The 27,655-nt window shown below is 38.0% G+C and overlaps 2 protein-coding genes across 2 annotated transcripts; one reads left to right on the forward strand and one right to left on the reverse strand.

The window, feature by feature from the left end:
- Positions 1–10,027: 10,027 nt before the first annotated feature.
- Positions 10,028–16,197, forward strand: LOC133718903 (phragmoplastin DRP1E-like). Its single transcript, XM_062145778.1, has 15 exons — positions 10,028–10,285; positions 10,431–10,494; positions 10,578–10,685; positions 11,220–11,321; positions 11,939–11,989; positions 12,087–12,148; positions 12,741–12,831; positions 12,932–12,996; positions 13,316–13,510; positions 13,598–13,717; positions 13,800–13,870; positions 14,556–14,781; positions 14,896–14,946; positions 15,037–15,441; positions 15,848–16,197. Exons 1-15 carry the CDS (start codon positions 10,145–10,147, stop codon positions 15,974–15,976), a joined length of 1,881 nt encoding a protein of 626 aa, XP_062001762.1. The 5' UTR covers positions 10,028–10,144; the 3' UTR covers positions 15,977–16,197.
- Positions 16,198–16,707: 510 nt separating this feature from the next.
- Positions 16,708–21,061, reverse strand: LOC133718904 (very-long-chain aldehyde decarbonylase CER1-like). The gene is made up of 10 exons (XM_062145779.1): positions 20,865–21,061; positions 20,499–20,719; positions 20,146–20,396; positions 19,378–19,597; positions 18,705–19,077; positions 18,509–18,616; positions 17,815–18,015; positions 17,623–17,718; positions 17,211–17,384; positions 16,708–17,094 (listed from the first exon to the last, which is right to left on the reverse strand). Exons 1-10 carry the CDS (start codon positions 20,922–20,924, stop codon positions 16,921–16,923), a joined length of 1,878 nt encoding a protein of 625 aa, XP_062001763.1. The 5' UTR covers positions 20,925–21,061; the 3' UTR covers positions 16,708–16,920.
- Between the last annotated feature and the right edge of the window lie 6,594 nt (positions 21,062–27,655).

The raw sequence follows: 27,655 nt of genomic DNA on the forward strand, positions 1-27,655 counted from the left end.
AAGTGTCGAAGGTTAACTGTCTTATTAATAGCTGTCGTAGACCGTGTTAACCTGTCCCTTACTCTTTCCTGGAGGAAAATCTTGACTATAATGTCTCGTGGAGATCACTTTCATTAAGGCGTTGTGCCCCGCCGTTGGCCAATGGTCGTGGACCATGGACTTGTGAAGCCTTGACTCGTGGAGTCCTAAATAGTGATGTGGTTATCTTCTTCCATTTAAGATCTTTGATTTTAACAGAAGTGATTTGCTCGTGGGGATAGCCCAATTTGGGTGCGTTAATGGAGATTTTCGTTTGGGGAAGAAAGCGAAGTTGAATGGGTTAACGAAGAGTGCGTTACTGGGAGATTTTTGAATTTTAATACAAATTGTGATACAACTTTAATATAATTGTGATGCATCTTGTTACATCTTGTGATACAGCTTGATACAAATTGTGATACAGTTGTGATACAACTTTGATATAACTTGATACACCTTCTGATACAACTTGATACATATTGTGATAAAACTTGATACATCTTCTGCTACAACTTGACGTGGCCGGCTTGGCCCCAGAGGGTGATTTGGGACAAAATTGAGTGAAAATGTGTTTTGTTGATATAGTTTTGATACATCTTTTATATAGCTTGATGCGAAGGGCTTGGGCTTCGAGAGTGATTTGAAACAAAATTGAGTGAAAATGTGTTTTGTTTATACAACTTAACTTGGTGGGCCTAGGCCCTAAGGGTGATTTGGAAAAAAATTGAGTGAAAATGTGTTTTGTGTTGATCCAATTTGATACAGTTTGATACAACTTGACATGGCGGGTCCAGACCCCTGATGAGACATCCTTGAGTATCAATGTGTACGCAATTTATGAATGATTGCTCTACTTTCAAGTATTGGAGGTCAAGTTTTAGTAAAGGAAAAGTGAGAGTATCGTACCCAAGGGATTGAGTAACTCTACCCTAAGCTAGATTACCGCGAAAATAAAACCTAGAAAACACATGTAAGTTTGCCTTTTTACAATTTAATAGGCTCAACCCTTTGGAATCCAAAACTACCAGGAATGGTATTAACAATGAGAAAGTGGTGAGACATATTGTTGGTTAATTTTAATTTGGATAAAGGAAACTAAGTTGCACATAAATAAAGTAAACAAATAACGTGTAGAGACTAGACCAATGAGAAAAGTAGAGATTTAGGCATCACACCTAGCCTTACTCATGCACAAAATGTAACCCATATTTGATGTAATAACATGCTTTGACAAATTTCCCCTCAGTGCTTTGGTGAAGCTACCAAGAAACCAATTAATAATGTAATTCAACAAAGTTTGGTAAAGTTAGGTTAAATTATACAACCTTAGTCCCATTTTTATTTCATTAAAACACAAAGTGGGCTATGAACCGCAAGCCTAACACCCCCTTAGAGCAATTAAACTCACGGCTCATGCATTAAGTTTAGAGTAAGAAATTCAAGCAACTTAACATTATCCGTAGGAATTATTAAGCCACCACCTAAAGGCTCATGCTCACATATTCAAAGAAGTGGTCAAGTTCAAGTTTCTGATTCATTAGTTTCCTAAACATGCTTTCTAGGTGATTAAGCTAGCAAACACATTTAGTAAGCATTAAAGTTTAGAAGCTGATAGATTCAAAACATGCATAAACATCAAAACACATGGAAATTTACATTATTTGCACATAGCCTCAAATCCAACTACTCACAACATATGTTATTACAAGGATTAAATTCTGTTTAGTCCCTGTACTATGACCATTTTTTCGTTTCAGTCCCTGACATTCTCAATTAATCTGAAAAGTCCCTAACGTCAAAATTTCCGTCTGATTGGTCCCTCCCGCGTTAAATTAGGAGTTGGCCTAAGGTGAAATGTCTAATATACCCCTCTGTTATTTCTTTTTCTCTTTTTTTTTTTTTTCTTTTTCCCTTTTAATTTCTTTTTTTTCTTTTTTCTTTTTCCTTTTTAATTTCTTTTTTGCTTTTTAATTTTTCTTTTTTAATTTTTTTTTCTTTTTCCTTTTTAATGACCATCGTATCCTGCTGCATCGGTAGCGCCACGTCGGCGAACCAATCCAGATCAACCCGAAACCCCAATTCTTGTTCTCCATGCCGGCGGCCTTTTATTTTTTATTTTTAATTTTACCTTTTTAATTTCTTTTTTCCTTTTCCTTTTTTTGTTTTTCTTTTTTCTTTTTTCTTTTTTCTTTTTTCTTTTTTCTTTTTCCTTTTTCCTTTTTCCTTTTTCCTTTTTCCTTTTTCCTTTTTTCTTTTTCCTTTTTAATGACCATCGTATCCTGCTGCATCGGTAGCGCCACGTTGGCGAACCAATCCAGATCGACCCGAAACCCCAATTATTATTCTCCACGCCGGCAGCCATTTTCCTTTTCCATCACTATTCTTCTTCTTCACTTCTGGTTTTGGTCAACTTGGCCTTCAAAAACCATCATTTCAACCAGACCCAAAATCCAAATAACCATTTTGAGCAAGCCCAAAAACCTCAGGGTCTGAAAAAATGGTAGTTTTCAGTGAAAACTTTCCAGATTGAGGCTTGATGTGGAGAGAGAAAGTGAGATTTGAGTGGGAGAGAGAGAAGTAGGCTGTGAAAACAAGAGGGGAGTGGTTTAGCGGTGAATTTCCGAGCTGATTGGGATCTGCTTGTGTTTGGGAGATGGCGTCGACGATGATGGAAGCGAGGGAGGATCCCAACAGAGGGAGATGGCTTCAGAGAAGGTGAAGAAGTGATCGATCAGATCATAGCCTCTTGCTTTTGCTCGATGTCCATCTCTGCACCGCCAATCTAGGTCTTTGCTGGGTTTGGTTTCAATTTGGGGAGAGAAACAGATGGGTTGTGGAGTTTGATCGGAATGGGATTGGTGGGTTGAGGAAGGAGAAAGTAGGCAAAATGAAAAGAAAAAAAAAGGAAAAAAAGAAATTAAAAAGGAACAAGAAAAAAAGAAGAAAAAGCAAAAAAGAAATTAAAAAGGTAAAAAAATTAAAAAGGAACAAGAAAAAAAGAAGAAAAAGCAAAAAAGATATTAAAAAGAAAAAAGAAAAAAAAGAAAAAAAAGAAATTAAAAAGAAAAAATTAAAAAAAGGAGAAAAAGAAATTAAAAATAAAAAATAAAAATAAAAGGAGAAAAAGAAATTAAAAAGGAAAAAGAAATAACAGAGAGGTATATTAGACGTTTCACCTAAAGCCAACTCCTAATTTGACGCGGGAGGGACCAATCAGACGGAAATTTTGACGTTAGGGACTTTTCAGATTAATTGAGAATGTCAGGGACTGAAACGAAAAAAGGGTCATAGTACAAGGAAGGAAACATCAAATTAAATCCCTATTACAAATACATGCCATGAACATCAAATTAAAGAGAGAAGGAAGGGAAATTGGAGGAACTACCCATAGGTTTGACTCTTGATGGAGTCAAACCGAGAACTCAAAAGTAAAATGATGAGAGAATTGCTTCATGATATGAGATTTTCGGTTTTTATAAATAAACACAAAGGTTAAGAAAAAGTGCAAGATTAGGGGAATAATTACTAGGTAATTATGGATCTAACAGCCCCAAGGGTGATTTAGGACAAAATTGAGCGAAAATCTGTTTTGTTGATAGAACTTTTATTCAATTTGACTTGGTAAGTTGGTAGGCCCGGGCCCCGAGGGCGATTTGAGAAAAAATTGAGTGAAAATGTGTTTTGTTGATGCAGTTTGATACACGTTTGATATAGCTTGATACAACTTGACGTGGCGGGTCCAAGCCTCGAGGGTGATTTGAGACAAAATTGAGCGAAAATCTGTTTTGTTGATACAGTTTGATATAACTTAATACAGTTTGACGTGGCAACCCTGGGTTCCAAGGGTGATTTGGGACAAAATTGAGCGAAAATTTGTTTTGTTGATACAATTTGATACAGCATAATATAGTTTGACGAGGCAGGCCTAGACTCTGAGGATGCTTTAAGACAAATTTGAGTGAAAATGTGTTTTGTTGATACACCTTTGATTAGGGCTGCCACTTAATTGGTTTGGTAATTACAAACCGATCGAATACCAACCGATGTTTTAAGTTTAGTAAATCGACTTTTTGGTAACCGAAACCGGTAAAATTGAAATCGAAAATGACTGAAAAAGTTGGTTTGGTTTTGGTAAATACCGAATCTACTGACTATCTAAATATTACCTTTATATACTATGGTTTTCAATACACATACATGTATATTAAGAAATAAACATAAAAAATTTCATAATAGTATGAACATTACTACATATACTACATTAACAGTACATGTATTTTTAGTAACCTAGTCAAAGACGGTTAAATAACCTAGTTTTATTGAAAATGGCCAAAACTTGATGTCATATATACAAAAGAAAGCTATAATTAGTAGATGAATACAAAGTTTACGACTATAAAATTGAAAAACCTAGTTTTGTTTATTTTAATTTATATTACAAAGAATTAGTTGTTCTAAAGTTGGTAATATCGAAAACCGAAAACCAAAAACCAAAATACCAAATTCGGTAGATATGATTAAAAACCAAAAAATTTGGTTGGTAATTGGTAGCTCAATTTTGAAACCGAAAGCTTTGATTTTGAAGTTAGTAATACCTATAACCGATTCGAACCGACTAAGTGACAGCGCTACCTTTGATACAGCTTGACGTGGCGGGTTTGGGCCTCGAGGGTGAGTTAGGAAAAAATTAAGTGAAAATGTGTTTTTTTATTTTTAAATTTTTTTTTGATCAAATAAACAACTCAAATACTACAACTAGTCTTTCGTGAGTCGAGCTCACAACCTCTCATTTACGATGGGAAGACTATATCACTAGACCAAATGGTAGGGGTGGGCGCGGTGCGGTTCGGTTCGGTTTGAGGCTCAAACCCAACCAAACCGTTTTTATCGGTTGGCCTATATATCAAACCGCAACCGCATTACAAAAGGGCTGAACCGATTATTTCGGTTACACCATTTTTCGGTGCGATGGGGGTCGGTTTCGGTTTGGAGCGATTTATTAATTTCAACTAGAAAGAGAGGGCTAAAATCAGACTTATTTTTACTGAACAATTTCAATAAGGCATAAATAAATTTTGAATGCATTTAGAGTCCACACAAGTCGGCAAATGTTACCCAAATATCAAGCAACTTGCAGAAAGACCATAGCAACTTATTACACACACACACACACACACACACAGATATATATATATATATATATATATATATATATATATATATATATATATATATATATATATATATATATCAATGATCAAGCAAACATAACAACTTATTACAAACTGAAAACCTAATCAAAAATGGATTTCTTATATATTGAAAACCAACATTTCCATCAATAGAGAAATAATAAATAAATAAAATGTAATTAAAATAAATCGGTGTGGGTCGGTTTAAATCAGGCGGTTTATGACCCGAGACCGCAACCGAACCGCTTTTGTACGGTTCGGTGCGGTGTGATCATAAAACGACACCGTTTTAGTTCGGTGCGGTTACCGAACCTTTTTTTCAGTGCAGTTCGGGTCGGTAACCACATTTTCGGTACAAAATGCCCACCCCTACCAAATGGTACTGGGCAGTGAAAATGTGTTTTGTTGATATAGTTTGATACGACTTTGAAAAAAAACTTTAAAAAACAATAGAAAAAAAGAAGAAGAAAAGGTGAACAATTATATTTAAAAGAGTTTCTAAGGAAACTACCCCTAAAATATCAATATTTCTCCATATTTCTATTAAAACTTTCACAATACTCGACTAGCCTCGTATAAAAATCACATAGTTTTTTCAAGGCAGCCGCGCTCTCTCTCTCTCTCTCACCACGTCTAGGGTTAGGGGTTTTTTGTAGTATGCAGCATTTTCTCTCCAACATCAATGACGATTGATGCAATGGCCATGCGTCTCTCTGCTTCTCTCGCTCTCGCAGAGGGGAAGAGACCCGTGGATTTGCGTCCATCCAAGGGACTGCGACAATAGGAGGCTTTTGTGGTGGGAAAGCTACTCACAGTAAGAGACTATACTTGCCGCTCATTCATGGGGATGTTTCGATCTGCATGAAGGGTGAATGACACTCTTAGGGTTGAGGAACTGGAGAAGATGATTGGGTTCTTTTCTCTTTTTGGATCCGGCTAACAGATTTAGGGTTTGGAAAGGAGGACCATGGGGCTTCAACAAAGCTCCGATTACACTTGTAGACTATCATGGCATCGAACAGATCTCGGCGGTGCCACTGCGGGCGTCGTCCTACAGGAGGACGTTATTGGGTGTTCCTCCTGCCCTTTAGATCTGAAAGGATTATGCGACTGATTGGCAGTACCTTAGGTGACTTCAAAGAGTATGATAGAACGACTTTCCGACAAAGGGTACTGCGCATCCGAGTTGAGATCAAGTATGTTAAACCATTATTGTTCAAACAGATGTTCTGGGTTGAAGATGATGTTGAGATGTTCAGTTTTTGGTAAAGTTCAAATATGACAAGGTTTTTGGGCGTTGTGGTTTTGTTACCCACGTTGGCCTCCCGTGCTCTGGCCCGAAACTGGAGGAGGATGAGGAGGAAGTTGCGGGTGTGGTGGTGCAACCATCTGCATTAGCGGTACTGTGTGATGAGCCAGGGACGAGTTCTAATGCACCTAGGGTTTCAGCGACTGGCCCAACCCTAATTTTCAAGGCCAAGCTACCGAGCAACGTTCCGGAGTTCTGTCTTCCTTCGACAATGGCAGCAGCGTGGCGTGAGAAGCGGCAAGTACATATTAGGGAGATCACAGAACCACGACAACAGGTCGAATCTATTCTTGGCCAACGTCAGATTAGGGATGGTGATGAGGTAACTATTTCTCCCAAAAAGCTGAGATTGAGTTTAGCTATAGGCAGAAAGAATTTGGATGCAGTGACTATGGGACTTTTGGAGGGGCCATCTGAGCAGGTTGAGCAGCAGAAAAGAAAGAGAGTGTGAATAAATAGCCTTATGGCATAGCGAGAAAAGGAAAAATGCCAAAAATGAGGATGACTCGGGAAAGAAGGTTCCAAACAAGAGCAGGAAGACCAACCTGATGCCGAGGTTGTTAGCTGTTGAGGGGACTGAAGATGGTACTACCTCCAACCCTAAGAGCATATGCACCTATGAAGCAAGAGCAATTGTTGATTTGCCAACTAATTAAATTGGTATTGCCAACTAAATTGGTACTACCAATCCACTATTCATCCAAAATTAGCAATTGCCTCCAGCTTATACAATGCACCAATAAAAGGTAATTGACATGCCAATCCACTATTTACATTTAAATATGTCATTAATTAAAATAAGATTAAATCATAGATTTAATTTATTAATCGATTTACAATGCAATTAATTGTAAACTATTAATATAACAATTTAAGACAAACAATGAGATCAGATTTCTCAGAAGAAGCAAAAAAACCAAGAATTTTTTATAGAACAACGATTGGAGATGACCTGAGTTATTGTACCTTCTTACGTCAAGAAATCCTAGGGTTTAGCAGAGTGAGGTGGCCAGAGCTTTTCCGGTTGCAGGTGGTTCTAGCAATGGCAAGGCTTCTTATCACGGGTCGGGGCAATCTAGGGCGTGGTCGTGTGTTTGGTCGGCCGGTCCGATCTTTGATAGAAGGCGGAGGGGTGTCTGTCAGTGGTGTCGGGGAGCATAGTCGATCTACCAGTTTGACGTGATCGACGTGATATAGATCGAGGGTAGCGCGGCGGTGTGGTCGTGTTGGTGGCTGGGCTATCTATGTTTGGCGCTTTGTCGGATTTGGTGTCGGCGGGGAAGGCTCTGATCGACCCGAGGTTGAGCAAATTGGGATAGATCGGTTGGTGCCGATATGATTGGTGGACCGGTTTGCGTGGATACAGCAGGGTGGATATGGTCTTCAGGAGAAGCCGGCCGCCGGAACTTGCAGCGCTGGTGGGTTGCTCAGAGCGGCTTCCTGGGCTTGGAGTGGGGCCTGGGGTTCTGGGTTTGATTCTGAACTTGGGCTAGCTAGGCCTAGGTCATGGGTTATCAAGGAGGGTGCCTTGCCACCCTCACTTGTTACTTAGACTTGGGCAGGCCTGACCCAAGATTTTAGACCTACTTGGGCTTGTTTGGGGCTACCTATGGTCTTTCAGTGCCAATCTATTCGGATCATGACTTCTTCGAGAGTTGGTAATTATCTTGGATGTGATTGGTGTTTTTCAAGCGAGCTTATGGATAAGGAGGTGCTCCTATTTGTTGGCTAGGAAGTGGTTTTCTGTTGGTACCACAATTGCGTGATTGGCTAATGGGAGACTAGTGAATGATTTTGCCCTAGAAGACATGGAGTTTCTTTGTTTATAAGTTCGCTAATTATAATGACCTTATCATTGACTTGTAATGAGTTTGCTTACCTTAGATTAGAGTTTCCGGATTTTCTTGCCGGGTATCTTTTTTTTTAAGTGCAGCTAGACTCTAGCCATTGGCTGAATGTCGGCTATTGATCCTAATGATATCAATTTCTATTAAAAAAGAAGAAGAATTTTTTATAGAAATTTAAAATTCTCACCCAATGAAAATAAATCGGAAAAAAAAAAAAAGAACATTAAAAATTACCCTTTCTTTCGTTGGGAAAAGAAATATAAATTGTTTAGAGTATCAAATAAGTTGGAGCAATTGGTAAGCAATTTCCTTGAAAATGTGGGATGATGGAGGTTTGAGTCCTCTTCCATGCAAAGTTTTGCATTTTAAGTGAATATTTTGCCTATTAGTGAGTTGCACAGGCCCAGCAGAAACTAGTGGAGCCCATGAATTGGTTCGGGTAATTGGATGACTAAAAATTGGTCAATCAATTACCTGACTTGATGGACCCCACCAATTGGAGCCCATGAATTGGTTGGGGTAATTGGATGACTAAAAATTGGTCAGCCAATTGCCTGACTTGATGGACCCCCCCCCCCCCAATTGCCCAATTGATTTAGGACCGCTGCATTCTCTTTTTTCCCTTAATCGGCCAATGGGTTAGCCAATGACCCGATTGATGCGTCTGCTCTAAGGGGAAGGAGATGGTGCTTTCTTAGATCTCTATGGTGCTTAGACATCTGGATGCAAGTCTTTTAAAGTAGGAATTTTCTCTATGAGGTTTTATTCTAAGATGTTTCTAGTCTTTGTTTGTACCACAATTGAGTGTTGACAGATTATACTAGATGATTAATTTTTTTTCCTTAGGAAGCGAGTTATTCTTGCTTAGCTAGGCTTGCTCTCCAGCGAGCGTCCATTTAGACTTTAATGAGTTTAGATATGACATCTGGTGTTTGTACCAGGTTTCTTGTGTAAGTGCTTGTTAAACTCTGGCATGTTTTCATGGCTTTGATTTCTAATAACTAGATGCCAAACACACCCTATGGGTGTGGATAACTACGTACGCAGTTATTTAACAAAATGTGGAGAAAACTGCTCCACCTTTTGTCTTTTTATTTTTATTTTTTGTTAAATTTCTTTATATTTTATTTTATTTTGTGAATTGACCTTTTTGTCCTTCTCGAATATTTCAGTTCAAAAGTTTTTTAATATTTGAGAGATAATTTGGTAAAATATTTCAAACTCTTCTCTTAATAATAGTATAGATATCAAATCCTATTCAAAAAAAAAAAAAAAAAAAACTCGAGCAGCCTCGTTGATAAATAGAAACGTTGGGTTATGTTCCGACAGAAATGCAGCTTCAAGGCCACAAAGCTTACATTTTCCAATTTCCAGAAATAGAAACTAAATAGTGAGCTGGCGTTCCACCGAAGGCACCCCAGCCGCCAAAACTTCCCAAATATTCCACGTTTCGTTACCAACAGTGGGATCGACGGCCGGGGACCACCAACGTCTTCAAGAACCATCTATTTCAAATTTCAAAATTTGAAACGCGTCTCGCATCCCTTACCTGACCGACCTCTCCCCGTGGACCCCCCACCCTTACCCGAAGCGGGTGGTGCCCTTCAAAGTTCAAACCCGACCCATTCGTCCAAAACAAAAAGTACAAGAAGCTCCTAATTTTGACCCGTTTTGATTCTTCTTCATTGCTACAGCGCCGTCTGTTCGAAGTCCAAGTTCCTTCCTTCTTCTTCTTTCTTAACGGCGAAGTGTTAACAGCTAGCTAGGGTTTTCTGAAGATGACGACGATGGAGAGCTTGATCGGTTTGGTTAATCGGATACAGAGGGCCTGTACTGTGCTCGGCGACTACGGCGGTGGCGACAACACTTTCTCTTCCTTGTGGGAAGCTCTGCCCTCTGTTGCCGTCGTCGGCGGCCAGGTCAGCTTCTTCATATTCTCTTCAATTTTACGGTTTTCGAGCCACGGAGTACTTTGTGGAATTGGAAATTGGGGAGGGCTTTACGAACAATTTTACTTGCTGGAGCTGGTTTTAACTTTTCGGTGTTGTTTTGGGATGAGAACAGAGTTCGGGCAAGTCTTCGGTGCTGGAGAGCATCGTAGGGCGTGACTTTCTTCCCAGAGGATCAGGTGAATTTCAAGCTTTTCGAGTTGGAACAAAATGTTTAAATTTTTTTTTTTATCTTTAGTTTTGAAGATTTTTTTGATTGCAGGGATTGTGACGAGGCGGCCTTTGGTGTTGCAGCTGCACAAGACGGACGAAGGGACTCAGGAGTATGCCGAGTTTCTTCATCTCTCCAAGAGAAGATTTACTGATTTCTGTATGTAAATTACTGGCCTCCTTGTGTTTCCTAGTTTCCTGTATGCTTGTGTATGTGAATGTTTGTTATGTTCTTTTCGCTTGTATTGATGTAAGATTGATTATTATAGCGGAGAAATGGTAGATTTTCTTTTTGGTCTATAGTTACTTTTATTCTGCTAATAAATCTGGACAATTTGAGGAATCACATGAGTGTACGGAGTTTAGTTTAGGGCCACCTGCTGATATTTCATGACCTCCTCTGATTAGTATGAGAGCAAGTTGAGTTCACACTACACGTGTTTCTAATTTTTTTGAAAGAACATCCGAATATGTTCTTCTGTTGGTTAGTCTATGAACAGTATGAACTTGTTTGCCAATTGATTTTTACCTTTTTTTTTTCTTTGTTAATTAATGCTCTTGATAGAACTTTCTGTCATGAGTTAGAGCTACAAGAGAATGGAATTTGTGTAGAGATAATGGAATTGCTACATATAACTTTAGTTGTTGCAAGATAACGCTATGCCAAAACTAATTTATTGCTGTCTTTCTGCAGCCGCGGTTCGGAAGGAAATTCAGGATGAAACTGATAGAGTAACAGGAAGGTCAAAAATGATATCTCCTGTTCCTATCCATCTCAGTATCTACTCCCCCAACGGTGTGTTACTACTACTACCACTACTATTTCTGCTGCTGTTTTTTCTCTTTTCTTTAGTTTCTGTAAATTTTTACAAGGTCCCAGAGAACTCTAGTCATACGGAATCATTGGTGAAATTGTGAAACTCTTCTAGCCTTCATATTACTCTATTGTTTGTGTCTACATCGTCGTGCTTATTAATATGATATTGTGGCTTGTCATTCTTGTGCCTATACCGCTTACATTTCCAGAAATAATTGTTCATTGCAGTTTTCTCAGATGATTATTTCGCATATAAACCGCTAAACACTTGTAGAACGTATAGAAAACAAGATGATGATTTCTCTAAGATTTGGGGCTATAGCAATTCCTAAGATATGTACATAATATATATTCTTAGAATTATCAAAGGAAGTCATATTTGTAAATTCTTGTACATCTACTTTGCATTATTGAGTGATCTAGCTTTCCCCCATTTATAACTTCTAGATATTATTTTTAAATTTTGCATAATATTTCACTTTTCCAAATTCCTCTTTGTGCACTTTGATGACATAAGTGAGGGAGGAATTGGAGTCTTATCTTATGTTCTCTGTTGTTATCCATACACTTGACTGTTGATTTCCTTCATTTGGCAGTTGTGAACTTGACCCTAATTGATTTACCTGGTTTGACGAAAGTTGCTGTTGGTACGTTTTCATTCCAGTGTTAATTATGCATTAAAATGCTGTTCTGCATGATGTGATTTTATTTGTCAGTCATCAATAAGGCAGTTATTATTTTCAGAGGGCCAGCCTGAAAGTATCGTTGAAGATATTGAAAACATGGTTCGATCTTATGTTGAGAAGGTAATAAATTATGAAGTCATAAACCCACACAAACACATTCATACATGCATGCACATTTATAGAAGTTATGAAGTTGCCTACTCATTGAAGAAGAAAAAAAAAGCACAATAATGTTGAGGTCAGATGGACTGAAACATGCAATTATCGTTGATTAAAGGAATTATTTGTCATTGTGCATTTGAATTTTTTTTGAGCAAATAGTGTAATTTCTCTTTCTCACTTGTTATGTGCTTTAGTTTTATCATGTTCGGTGATAATACCATTATTTTGCATTCAGTATACTACTAGACATTAGACAGCTAAATTTTAAGCTGTTAGGGAATTGACCGCTAATTTATGTCAACCTAACAAGTAGATATTAAACACCTTGAAACGCACACTGTGGAGGGATATATATAACAACATTAACATAGAGTTCTAGACAATTGTTCTACCATCTTTTTTCTCATTATCTGTTATGATCAAGTCATTTAGTATAGAATGCAAATAGGGTTTCCTATTCTTGGTGACATCTGTGTAAATCTATTCCATCTTATTTTTCACATGATGAACATCAATTGTGTTCTGATTGATGGTTTTGTGCTTATTGTAGCCTAATAGCATCATACTAGCAATATCTCCAGCCAACCAAGATATCGCTACATCTGATGCTATCAAACTTGCACGGGAAGTGGATCCAGCAGGTATACCCTGTTTACTTGTTAGAGTAAACCATTTCCCCTGCTTCTGGACTGTCCTACAGTTAATTTGTCTCATAAACTTATATTTATAACTTGCACACAGGTGAACGAACGTTTGGGGTGATGACAAAGCTTGATTTGATGGACAAAGGAACTAACGCTTTGGATGTATGATTCTCTCTGTTCTGTACCATCTTCACAAACGGTTTTTGCAATGACCAAGCTAATGTTCAGTTGCATTATAAATTCTGAAAATAGTTGGGTCATAATTAGCTAGATGCATTTGCATTCCGAATACAACAGTTTTCAACCATAAGGCATATATTGTTTTAAAAGGATGTGATCCGTAAAACTCTTTTATCATTTTCTTTACATGTTCCCATGCTTGTTGCATGCATGCCTTTTGCACTCATTGCTTGATATAAAGCTTTGTGTTAAAACAAAGAAATATTAGTATTATTAATATCTTACATGTTTAACCCAAAAGGTTATTGAAGGAAGATCTTATCGCCTGCAACATCCTTGGGTTGGAGTTGTGAACCGTTCCCAAGCAGATATTAATAAAAATACGGACATGATTGTCGCAAGGCGCAAGGAACGTGAGTACTTTGCAACCAGTCCTGACTATGGGCACTTGGCTAATAGAATGGGTTCAGAGTACCTTGCTAAACTTCTGTCACAGGTTTGAGTGCGAATATCTTTCTTGCAATTAAAAGTATCTTGCTCCTTCAATAAAGTATCCATTTTGATGATTTGATCTTGTTTATAGCACTTGGAGTCTGTAATTAGGGCTCGTATCCCAAGTATCACATCCTTGATTAACAAAAGCATTGATGAACTTGAATCCGAGATGGACCATCTTGGTAGGCCTATAGCCGTTGACGCTGGGGTGAGTTTAACTCTATTTTGTAAATTTCATCATGTATTATCTTGGGTAATTTTGAGTTTGTAACCAAGACTTTGTATTGTAGGCTCAGTTATACACTATCCTGGAACTTTGCCGTGCATTTGACCGAATATTTAAAGAGCACTTAGATGGAGGGTAAGATTTGTTCATTAAACTCTCAATTTTGGCTCATCACTGTATTTGGAATTTAGTGTTCTCAGATGCAAAACTTTTGTAGAATTACAATACCATTTTGCAGTCTAAGTTGAAATGGAGCCTATATTGTTAATTTGATTAAATGATATGTTTTTTTTTTTTTTTGGGGTTTAACTTTAATGTATGCTTTGCGTTCTTAACTATCAGTCTCTTTAGTAAATGTGGCAAATTATCTGAGATATGATTCATGCATTGTACAGGAAACTTAATGTAATTGTTCTATATCTAATCAGAATGCTTAATAACAACTAACTGGTTTCTTGGGCAAAGAATTACATAAGAAAAGTCCTCAACAGCCAAGGTTTGACAATTTGTAGTAGTCAGTACTGGGTTCTAGGTGGTAGAGCTAATGTTTAGTTTCTAGCTGCATAGTTCATGTAGTGGACATAATATGCATTGGTATATCACACGGACTTATATTACGTTTTTTTTTTTGGTTAAACGGACATGATATGGATCAGTATGCATTGGTTGTTTCTGTTATTTATCAATCGGAAAACAGGGTTTGATAGAGAATCAAACTTGCATTACCCCTCAGCGGATTTGGTTTATTTCTTTTCACGAAAAAAATCATCTATAATACTACTCTGTGACTGTAACTTTGTGCTTGATTTTGTCATGATAGGCGACCCGGAGGTGATAGGATTTATGGTGTCTTTGACAACCAGCTGCCTGCTGCTTTGAGGAAGCTTCCATTTGATCGACATCTGTCTATGCAGAATGTAAGGAAAGTGGTTTCAGAGGCTGATGGTTATCAGCCTCACTTGATCGCCCCAGAGCAAGGTTACCGCCGCCTTATTGAGGGATCACTGAATTACTTTAGAGGTCCAGCTGAGGCTTCTGTGGATGCTGTAAGTATTCATTTTTGGTAATCTCCAGTAGAAAATGATTTTCTGAAGTGTATTCAGTAGTTGAGAACTTTTGCTAAGTCTTTATCTTTGACTAGCTGAAAATCCATACTGTAGGTCCACTTTGTCTTGAAAGAACTTGTGAGGAAGTCATTAGCAGAAACTCAGGTAAACAGAACTTGTATGTTAGGCTTGCAGCTTAACAAGTGTTCTTTCAGTGATAAAGAGATTAATGATTTTGATGCTTGTGACTCATAGGAATTGAGACGGTTTCCGACTCTGCAAGCTGAAATAGCGGGTGCAGCTAATGAAGCATTGGAAAGGTTCCGTGATGAGAGTAAAAAGTCAACTCTGCGCTTAGTGGACATGGAATCCTCATACTTGACTGTGGAATTCTTTCGAAGACTTCCACAGGAAGTGGAGAAACCAGTTGGCCCAGGAGGAAAACCAGGACAGCCGGGAGGAAATCCAGCTGCCAATGCTGCTGTGGACCGCTATTCAGAGGGTCACTTTCGGAGGATAGGATCGAACGTGTCCTCTTATGTGGGAATGGTGTCTGAGACACTGAGGAATACGATTCCCAAGGCTGTCGTTCACTGTCAAGTCAGGGAGGCAAAAACGTCATTGCTAAATCACTTCTATATACAAATAGGAAAGAGAGAGGTACTCTCTCTCTCTCTCTCTCTCTCAATACACACAACCACACACTCTTGGAGCTCATTGACTTCTAAGCATGCAGTACATAAATAATCAAGTTGAAGACTTATTAAAAAGTGAACAAGATTACAGCCTCCTAAAACTCTCCTCAGATGTTTACTAGTGTATTTCATGTCAGCCAGAATTTACTAGTGAACAAGATTACAGCCTCTTAAAGATCTCCTCAGATCTTTTTATATAATGCTGTTCAGTGGTTCAAGATTATTGTGAATCACAACTATTAGTTTCAAAATCAGGGCCTCCATTGGTGAATGCGCCTTCAAGCATGAGTGGTCATTTATATTCTCAAGGCGTGATTATTAGGGTTGGGATTAATTTTTTTCCATTCTGGTTTCTTTGGCTTGTTTTTCAGGGTAAGCAGTTAGGTCAGCTGCTTGATGAAGACCCAGCATTGATGGAGAGGAGGCTACAGTGTGCTAAAAGGCTTGAATTATACAAGTCAGCTAGGGATGAGGTTGATTCTGTATCATGGGTCCGCTGATCTTTGTTTCTGAATGTCATCATAGTTTCTGCTACGGAGTTTTTTCTTTTTATCTGATTATGTTGTTGACCCAAGTTCTCAGGCTTTGGGATGGGGTGGTGAATTCTAGTTTTATTGTTTGATTATATTTGCTGTATTTATCTTTTGTATATCTGTAGTACGTATGTAATGTACTCTTTTATAATATATGATTACATATCAGATTGATGTTGCATGGCGTATGTACCCGCTTCTTTCCTCTTCTCCATGTCTCTTGATTTCAGTGTTGCAATTTGTATGATTGTTTTATCGGTCTTGCCAAGGAATAGTAACCGTGAGTTTTAAGTGGATATCAATTTAAGTATTTGATACCCTTCATCTTAAGACTTGTGTTTGCATACACCCTGTTAGAAAGCAGACCCATCATGCATGTACATGCTTCCCAACGCCTTGGAGCAATAACATCCACCGTAAGCATTCCGCCAGATCAGAAACTGCACCACTGGCCGAACCACCGAGCCAATGCTACTTGAATCCAATGGAAAACCTAAACTACAACACTACCCAATTGAGGAGCTAGAACCGCTAGCCAAGCCATTCCAAAGAGAACAAGAAATCAGAGGTCAGAGCCTACAAGGAGAAGAGAGCGCCATCCCCGTTAACCGGCTGCACACCATGAATGTTGTTGCTGAATAGTAATATTCTTTCCCTTAAACACAGCAACATGATTTGAGAGCTGGGAAGCATAGTCGAACTCGAACATAACCTTCAAATGGCATTACATGAATACAAGAGTAGTACATAGAGGAAATGCTTTGGTTGAAGATGTGACTTATTAATTTTTGGTTCAAGAACTACCAAGCACAGTACAGCTGAACATAAACTCAAACAATATCAAAATAAAAACAAGGCGTAGTCAGAACATAAATCATAATTGGGTAATGCTTTCTTGAAGAGGTGACTAATCAATCTTTGCCTCTTTGGAGATTTAGAGGCTGAAAGCCATGTCGAAGAGTTGCTTGCCAAACTTTGTCAATGCTGGACATGGTGTAACCACACTCGTGCTCATGCCAACCTTCCAATGCATGCACTATTCCTGCTATACGCCACGCACTCATCACCCTCCTTGGCAACCAGTTCTGATTGTCACAATATATAAGCTTTAGTTAACCAATTACCTACTATAATAAATAACAAACTAATAATGGATGAAGAAACATTATAGAAATTTCTTTTTTGGTTACTAATTACCCACCTCGCAAGAGTAAACATTCTCAAGAGACTTGGGGATCTTCATTGCTGGTGTGTAGTGGTAGAAGCAGTCTCTGCGCAACTGTTTTGGTGGAAATTGAGAGAAGGGAACAAAAATTGTTCCTTTTGGTGCACTCAACTGTTCTTTTTTACTCAACCCATCTCCCACCAACCAAACCTGCATTGAAATTCCACTGCAAATTAAGTATCAAAAAAAGTAATTTGAAGAGAACAAGTTTTCTATGTAGCTCTAAACCGTAAACCCTAGAAAAATAGAAATCCCTATTTTCTACCTAAAAATTTGTTAAACAGAAATATATTTCTTCAATTAATTTGTTATGGTTGTTAAATATCCACAGCATATGAATAGATAGAAACAATAAGAAAGCTGGTATAGAAAGCAAAATTTTCCTTACCTTTTGAGCATAGCTTCTGTCATGAACCACCTTACCCTCTGCAGCATTTAATGATTTGGTGAGCTTCAAATACTCAGCCTGCTGTAATGTAACTACCTGAAACAAATTTATCCAATATCGATATCATCAGGTCAGAAAACATATAGGAATAGAAATATGAAGTCATATATATGAATTGTAATTGACATATACCTGGATATCTCTCTGGCACAAAGAAAAGGCAAGGGCATAAGCTACCTTTGTGAGGTTGCCTGCAAGGAGAACCTGGGTTGTTCCTTTCGGAATGCTGTTAAGGATGACACCCACAGCTAAGCTACCCCCATCCACCACCTTGATTTTCAGCCGTGGATTCCTCTGAACATATATACCACCATTATTATTGAGCCTCTCACCCTGCAATGAGATATACGAAAAAGGAGATCAATCAATATCGATATGAATCACATAGAGATTCACACACACACACACACACACATGCATACAAACCAAATTAAAAGAATTTAAGGGGTTAGGATGACTCTAATTTGATCGACCACTTAACCGTCAAGATTTTAATAACACTACTAGTTATTTGGACCCGCTGATCTCTGTCTTTATTATTAAAACTTTACCCACATATATACACCTATGTACATGGTTACTAACAAATGACACCCACACCCACATATATACAGGCACCATTAATTGTTTCATCACTGATGTTAAATCTACTTCCATTCAAATAGGGAAGTTCAAGGACACATACACACACAGTAGGTCAGGAAGTTTAAGGACATAAGTGAGCTTAATTAAATAGGGAATAAAATGTGAAATAGATAGGTGAATTGATGAAAGAAATAATAGAGATCTAAAAACTTTAACCTACACACTTACACACTGTAGTTACCTGATTAAAGAGACCTAAACTTATAACTTTGACACCCATTTGCTCAGCTTCTAGTATGGCATCCTCAATCGCTCTATTTATAGCTTCATTTTTCCATGAGAGCAAGTACTGCAACTCATAATTAAAGGTAGCAAACAAAATCATGATATAGAGAAAATGAAGATATAGAGAAAAATGAAGTTAAGGTGCTTCCCACCTGCAAACTATATTTTGGAATAACCCAAGTTTGTAGTCTGTGTTTATCAAAACGCTGCCTCTCAATAACAAATGAACGGCCAAATATCCAAGTTAGCATCAAGGACCATAATGTCACCGGCCACAACAACCATAAGTACCATGTTGAAGTGTGTGGATTAGAGGCCAAGGAAGCAAATGCCAGTGGGAGTCGGTAGATGGATTCAGTTGTTGTTAAATGGGTTAGATGAACCACATCAGGTGATTCTTCTTTCCTGAGTGAAGATTCATATAGGGTATCACTAGACTTGTCCATGGTACCATATATATAGTCATAGACTGGCATGAAGAGAGAGTAATTGGTTCGAAATTGTGTGTGATGCAAAGAGTGGTACCTGCATATCAAACACGTTTGAATCATACAGAAACAGCTACAATGCTTAAATTTCTGCACTAAAAAGATTCTTACCAACAAAGTTTCGCGATCGCTTATTTTGAGAAAAAAAAAAAATAATTGATACAAGCTTATCAACAAGGAAAAAACAAACTTGGTGGTTACTTATAACCATAATTTGAATGTCTTTTTCATAATGTGCGTTCCTACATGTAGGACTTGAGTGTCTATGCGTATGCAACACATTGAATAACATCAATTAATAATAAAGAACAAAATTGTCTTATTGAAGAAAACTTACGAGGGAGTATATATTAGATACTTAAGAGGAGGAAAAAGAGAGAAGATCCAGTTCGGAATGAACTCGAAATTGCAGTGTCCCAAGTTGTTCATGAAGTCGATATAAGTAATATAAACAAAATAGGATGAGATGGAAGCTGTTCCGATCAACAGAGTTGCCACCATTGGTATTGCGAAGAGCATGAAATATGTTATGTGCTCCGCAAATGGGTGAGTCACAGCTGAAATATACATTCATCGATCCATGTCAGTAATTGAAATTACTATTCGTATTGTTCTGGATCTTTTACTTGTCAAGAATAAATTAGAAGTAAAATTTTTGTTTCTTGAATTTTTTTTTTTGGCTAGATTAATATGAATTCTGCATTATTGCATCTGTACGGTCTTTACAGTAGCATTGAATTGAAGTTTTCACATACCAAACAGTGAAAACAGAAGGTCAAAAATTTTTTTGAGAAGAAAAGACTAAGAAGGGACATTCTCATTGATATTTCATTAAATCTATTCAAGATATTTATATATAATGCACGTTCTGTAGATCAGTAGATATTACTCCTTATATGTGGGGCAATATTCCTAAAATAGAAGGTACACATTTTTTTTTTTTTTGGATATAAAGTAAACATCAATATCGCTTACTAATAGTGTAGATAAATTTGAAATGCAACTGAACATGAGAGGACGAAAAATAATCTTTCCTGACAAATACATCAAGTATCTCCAAAGTTTAGGCATAATGCAAATCTTGGAATATATAGATATGTCTTACAAGTAATTGGCTCAGTGACAATAGAGGAATGGTGATGAGAATGGTAGCGAGAGTAGAGGAAATGGTGGTGAAGTGCTCTGTGTAACCAGTAGTAGAGGTACTCGACCGGACCGGCATGAAGCAGCATCGTCATGACCAACCCATCTCCCCTCCAGATTGGTAGGTCATCAGTTAGAGCCCTAGGCAGGAAGCGCTTGGCCAGAAACCTGCCTATGTAAAACAGCATTCCATTGAATATGATTTGATCATCCCTGTCCAAAACAAATCAATTCAAATTTTAAACAACCATTCACTTCAACTAAACTGAGAACGAGTCTTAATTAGTTTAAGTTCGCGGTGCAAACACCACTAACCAATCTCTTTCTCTGTCGACTTGTTCAAATTCGAGGCCCTTGTCCACGATTGTTCCTTTGCCTTTGGCAGTTTGATAGCGAGAAAGTGAGATCCATATCTGGTTGTGGAGCATCCTCCACAACAGAAATGGAAATACGAGGACGTAAAATAGATCTGTGCCTTCTTCTCCAAACATATATGAGTATGTGCTGTGAATCACCCAAGGAGCTAACACCACGTACTGCAACAACAAAACCTCATATACATCAGTCTCACCAAAGTAGTCCACAAAGTAAATACGTACCATGCTGGTGATATATAACCGTGATATATATAGAGACATGCATTAGCTAGCAAGCATTCACATAGAATAGAGAAAGGCAGACCTTAAAGCTCCCAAGAGGTGTCCATGGCCAGTCAGTAAGAATTCCAAGTGTGGAAGCCATTTGTTTGTTTCTGAGTGGTGATCTCTACCTTGGGACTTTAGAGGTGTTTATATAGAACATAGCTTGAGCCCACACACTATGTGTGATCAGAGATGCTCAAGAGCCTTAGAGATGCTCAGCTTGCTATTGTGTTTGCTGGGCAAGGTTGCTGGGTTTATTTAAATAAGGATAAAACGGGAAATATAGAATGTGTATTTAGATATTTGCTGGGTACATTTAGAAAGACCCTAAAAAAATTCAAAAAGTGTGAAAAGGTAGTTAAAACTTTAAAGTAGTGAGAGCAGTAGAAACGTGGGTTTCATGCCCTTTTATTTTTTATTTTTTATTTTGGTTTCCAAATTGACTTTAGTATCCCTATTGATTATTTTTTGTTTTAAAGTATTTTAATATTTGAGGGGTAAATTGGTAAAAAAAATCAGTTATGGAGAGCAAGCTCTCCTCTCTTAGTAATATAGATGAAGAAACATATAATGCACACATTTTGGTAATAATAATGATAGAAAATGATTTGTGGCCTTTGTGGCCTCAACCTCGGTGTCATGCCATATCACTTACAAACATCACCTATTTGCCAAAGGGTGTGGCTATTGCCACCCTATTAACTACTTTGTTCACCCTACATTCTCTTTTCACCCTACATATATTTTTTTAATTACAAGTTTACTTTGTTAATCCATTTGCAGTATCTAAAATACCATTTTTCAATATAACTTAATTACTACGGCACCCAAAAACTATGCAAGTTCTTGTTCTCTTTACCTAGCAGAGCTAATTTTCACCTGATACATTCACTCAGGTATCAGAAAAAGTATAGAAAGTTAAACTTTAAACTTTCCAAAACTATTTCATTGAAATATTCAACTTGGCATCTAAAAAACTCAAACTGAGAGCAAACAACAAATTTCAGTTGTATTTCTTAAAAAAATAAAAATAAACTGCAGTACGTTTTATACTAATTCATAGAGGTATTATATCAAACACCCTTCATGCACATTTTCTTGCATAGCTAATTTCTATCACGACTCAGAATTAAAGAAACCCACTTTCCTTTAATATTAGCAACAACCTCCAATTGTATACTCATTCATAGAGGCATTATATCAAACACCCTTCATGCACATTTCCTAAAAGAGCTAATTTCCATCACGACTCAAAATTAAAGAAACCCACTTTCCTTCAATATTAGCAAGTGGGCAACACTCTGAATCAGGAATTTGGTTCCAACTTTCAAGTAAACATCTTTATCAACAAAACCCAAAGTACCATAGATAACTAAGCAAAGCACATTTTTTCTTCAATATTAGCAACAACCTCTAGTGTATACTCATTCATATAGGCATTATATCAATCACCCTTCACGCATATTTCCTAACACAGCTAATTTCCATCACGACTCATAATTAAAGAAACTCATTTTCCTTCAATATTAGCAACAACCTCAAGTTGTATACTCATTCATAGAGGCATTATATCAAACACCTTTCATGGCTTTCAAGCACATTTCCTAGGAGAGCCAATTTCCATCAGGACTCAGAATTAAAGAAACCCACTTTCCTTCAATATTAGCAAGTGGGCACCCTTTGAATCAAGAATTTGGTACCAACTTTCAAGTAAACGTACAGCTTTATCAACAAAACCCAAAGTAGCCATAAATAACTAAGCAAAGCACAACAAAATTTGACTGCAAAATGAGGCAAAACTTTAAGTTGTAATGGAAGTAGTTAGAAAGAGAACAAGAACCTACATAATGGGTGTCATCGTAAGGTATAACCAAACCGCACTTAAACCCATAACGTGGTCCAATATACATACCGAAAATGCGCGGATTCCAAAGCAGTAATAAATGAAAAAATGGTCAATTCGATAGCAAGTGATTAATTTCAGAGTGAGAGTGATAGTGAAGAGACAACGCCCATGTGTAATATCATTAATAAACTGAATTGATAGAGTTCTAGATTCCATTATTTCAAAATTTCTCGAGAATTTTTATATATATATATATACACACACATTTTTAGACGAATTATATATATATATATATATATAGGCCTGTTCTAGGGCGAACGTCCACACTGCCCTAAAAGTGCGGACACCAATGCTTTTACAGTAATCAGGAGCCGACAGCGGCGCGAATCTTGCCAGACGGAGGCCAGAGGCATCCCAGATTGCTTCTGGGCAGCGATCGAGGTCGAAGGTTCTGGACAGCGACTGCAAACTGGTAGTCGGCGAGTCCACCAGCAAGAAAAAGGTCAAGATCGACCCCTGGCCTCCATTCGGCAAGTCCCTCCGCGTCGTCGCCGCTTGAACGGAGCAGAAGCATCGACGTCTGCACTTTTGGGGCAGTGCGGATGTCCGCCTCTGATCCTCTCTCTCTCTCTATATATATAGACACACACATATCTTTTTTTTTTTTTTTTTTATGAATTATATATGTAAAATGAAAAAAAAGAAAAACAAGCCAAAATAATGAAAAAAAGAAAGAAAAATAAAACCAATTTTTATTTTTTATTTTTTAGAAGAAAGTCAAAATAATTTAGAGCCATTAGATTTAGAATGATAAGATGGTCGTTTTACTCAAGAATTACATGGCATGATTTGACAAACAAGTAATGTGTGTAGCTGACATGACATGACATCTAGGATTGAGGCCACAAATCTTAGGCCTCATTGAGGTCCTATATCATTGCCCAAATGATGATATATTGTCAATAAAGTCAATTCTAGAATAATACAAAAAAACTGCTTACGGTCGTGAAGTGTGTGTGTGTGTGTGTATGGATCCTTTTTTAAGAGATCTCTTATGGGACCCACTTTGCGATCATATTTCGTCATCTCAACCGTTCCGTTTTTAGGTTTTAATGTATCACTTATACAAATTTTCAGCTAAATTGATTATCTTTAAGGTATTGAACTTGATTAAATCAATGGACAAACCGAATATGTCCAACTTGAACCATTCATGTTTATAATTGTAAATCACAGTTATGAATGCCTTAATGATTATCAATTTGGCTGAAAATTTGCAAAGGTGATATACTCATATAGACCTAAAAACTGAACGGTTGAGATGTGGATATGTCATCGAAAAGAGAGTCTAATAAGCGATCCCTCAAATTAGCCAAAAAAAGGGATCTTATATATTGCCGTTCGAGAGCGGACGTCCGCAACCTAGAAAAAGTGCGGACGTCGCTGCTCCGGCTTCGATCAAGCGTCGACGGCGAGGCGCGGTTTTCCGGAAGGAGGCCAGGGGTCGAACGGACCAATCTGCAGTCGGGTAGAGCCGCCGGCGACGAGGTTGCAGCGCTGCCCAGAATGTTGCAGTTGCAGATGAGGTCGCAGGCGACTATCCTTCAACCTGGAACTCCTCTGATCTCGATCGCTGCCCAGAAGCGGACTGGGATGCCTCCGGCTTTCGTCCGGCAAGCCCCGCACCGCCTGGAAGCTGCTGCAGCGTTGACGTCCGCACTTTAGTGACAGTGCGGACGTTCGGCTGTGATCGGGCCTCTATATATATACAGAGGCGTTCTGAAGAGGACGTCCGCACTGTCGCTAAAGTGTGGACGTTCGAGATTTCTCCTCGTTCAAGCGCCGACGGCGCTGCGCCTCTTGCTGGGCGGAGGCCAGGGGCATCCCGGACCAGTCTGCAATCGAGTGGAGTACCCGGCTACCAATTTGCAGTCGCTGCTCAGAACCTTGAAGTTGTAGGTGAGGTCGCTGCTCAGAACCTTCGACCTCGATCGCTGCGGACGTCCGCCCCAGAACGGGCATGTATATATATAAGGGTTCCTTTGTGGGACACACTTTTTCATCATATTTCGCCATCTCGACCGTTCAGTTTTTAGGTCCTAATGTATGGATCATTTCTGTAAATTTTAAACTAAATTGATGATCATTAAGGTATCGAACTAGATTAAATCAATGGACGAACCGAATCTGTCCAACCTGAACCGTTCGTGTTCATAATTGTAAATCGAAGTTATGAATGCCTTAATGATTATCAAGTTGGCTGAAAATTTGCAGAGATTATCTACTCATATATACCTAAAAACTGAATAGTTAAGATGTGATAAAAAAACTAGGTCTAATGAGTGATCCCTTAAGATGACCAAAAAAAGGGATCCCTCACTAGAAGAGTCCTATATATAGAAAAACACACACATAGTTACATACATAAATATATTTCGTTAGATGGTGAAAAATCTATTACAGAACTAAATTACTATAGCGAAGTATTCTATCAAATAAATTTTCAATGGAATTTGTAAGGAAACATCAAGAAATGAGGACGATTATAGGACAAAATATTATTATTTTTCAAAAAATAAGTTGGATACTATCAGCATTATTATTTTTCTTCTTCTTCCTTTGTAGTACAGTGTTATTGTTAGAGTGGAGGAATCAATTAAATTGAAAATTTCAAGAAGCTCCTTGAGAAACCCTAAGGTCAAACTTCCATTTTTTTGCAATATCGTTTCTCGTCCCAGGGTGCCCGGACGTTTGGGTTGGCCTCCGGCCTCGCCGCCGTCATTGGGCTGCTGCCGGACGGGTAAATCGAAGTCTAGAACTCCTGGGGATCTGTTGTCACGCCCCGAATTTTGAATAAATAAATTCAAATCCGAAACGTGAAACTTACCAAGCACAAGAAAGCACATAGAAAATTCTTCATTTAAATTAAGCGATAAAACAAACCGAGCTCACCAACATCAAATACGGACTCGTTCTTTAGAGTCACATATTAATGTACAAACAGTTTACAAATTAAACTGATTGACAATTCAATAAGTAAACACACTCACTACACAGCGGAAGAATAAAACTAACGTACACTTCAACATCCAAGCTACAACCGCAACCAAACCTCATCTCCGATGACGATCACTCGATATTCTAACCTGCACAATAAAACCTACACCATGGAATAGTGCACCGGTTTGAAACAACAAACCCGGTAAGCTTTTGAAATACCACAAAAATAACATCTTTTCGACTCGAGAACAATAAATCAACAAGTGATTATTTCCAACAACAAAATCCTTTTCTTTTCTTTTTAAGGAATACACATGTCACAACAGTGACAAATCAAATCATTCTAATGAAAACCGGTAATCCCTGCATATAGTTTAGTTCAGGAGATTACATTTAAAATCAACCACTAGAATGAAAAGGAAAATCAATGAAGAAGACAAAAAACTCACATTAAAGTCAATGATCACCCATCAACTCCAAACTAAAGTCGATAGTGGATGATCACCCATAAACTCCTAACTTCCAATATATCACTAAGTGATAAAATCATATTAATCCAACTCACAACATAATATGAAACTCATGTCCCTCTTGGACAACAAAAGAAAGCAACCACCCGAAACTCTCTTTCAAAAACACGTGTACTAATAGGCCTCAAGTAACCCCACGCGTCACCCCCATGCAGTACAATGACAGACAGACTAAAGCTCTAACTGATCGCAACCACTCACCCGACCAAAGGCGTGGTTCCCGATATACTTGCCTCAGTCACCACTGTGACACTAGATCCGTAGATCCGAAAACATTTAAAAAGTCTCACGCGACTCAAAATGTTACACCAAAACTCGAGTATTCTCCACACAATATAGTCAAACATTCATGATATAATGTATCGCCACGAAGTGTAAACGCTCGAAATGTAATAATCCAAATAATATCATTATTGCTTCACCCAATGTCACATCATCCATATATTTCACGTAAATATATATATATATATATATATATATATATATATATATATATATATATATATATATATATATATATATATATATATTCACCCAATCGAGGCCGGAGTAGCGACGTCCTCAGCACAAAATCCCAACATCGTCCTGCCTCACCCTGAAGGAGGAACGTAACTGCAATCTTCTTCTCCATGTCGTTACAAACGACCATATCAAAGTAGGTCTCCATGTTCTCGATCCACTGATCGGCTAACAGGTAATCTGTACCACCCTGAAAAGCCACTGCTCCCTGTCTAATGACCTCCTTAGTCTGCCTTGTTAGGTGAGTAGCATCAACTGCCTCAACAACAGGCAGAACAGGTTGTACCACCTCATTCCCATCCGCTTGAGAGGTAACCATGTCTCTACCCCTAGCCCTGCCTCTCTGAGGGTCCATCACCTACGGAGCATAACAACACTTGGTTAACACTTACATAAAACTTAAACAAAAGAATAAGTCATATACAAGAACTGTATTACCCAAGACCCTAATATAAGAAGGATACACTTCCGTAACAAAATCTCTTATGTCAACCAGATCGAGTTCAATCTAGAGGTTCCCATTCGTCAAGGACTAAAACTCAAAAGAAGCTACACAAAGCTCCTACGCTCTAACGACTTAACATTCTAGACGACACCTAACACCCCCACATACCCAATGACTATATCAATATCGAAGAGTATATGACGGGGATCCGCTGCAGACGGGCCACCACTCGAGTAGTACTGATTGTCACCAAATATGCACCTTACGCTTTGATACCAAACTGTCACGCCCCGAATTTTGAATAAATAAATTCAAATCCGAAACGCGAAACATAACAAGCACAAGAAAACACATAGAAAATTCTTCATTTAAATTAAGCGATAAAATAAACCGAGCTCACCAACATCAAATACGGACTCGTTCTTTAGAGTCACATATTAATGTACAAACAGATTACAAATTAAACTGATCGACAATTCAATAAGTAAACA

The sequence above is a fragment of the Rosa rugosa genome, chromosome 6 (genome assembly GCF_958449725.1).
Source record: "Rosa rugosa chromosome 6, drRosRugo1.1, whole genome shotgun sequence".
NCBI lineage: Eukaryota > Viridiplantae > Streptophyta > Magnoliopsida > Rosales > Rosaceae > Rosa > Rosa rugosa.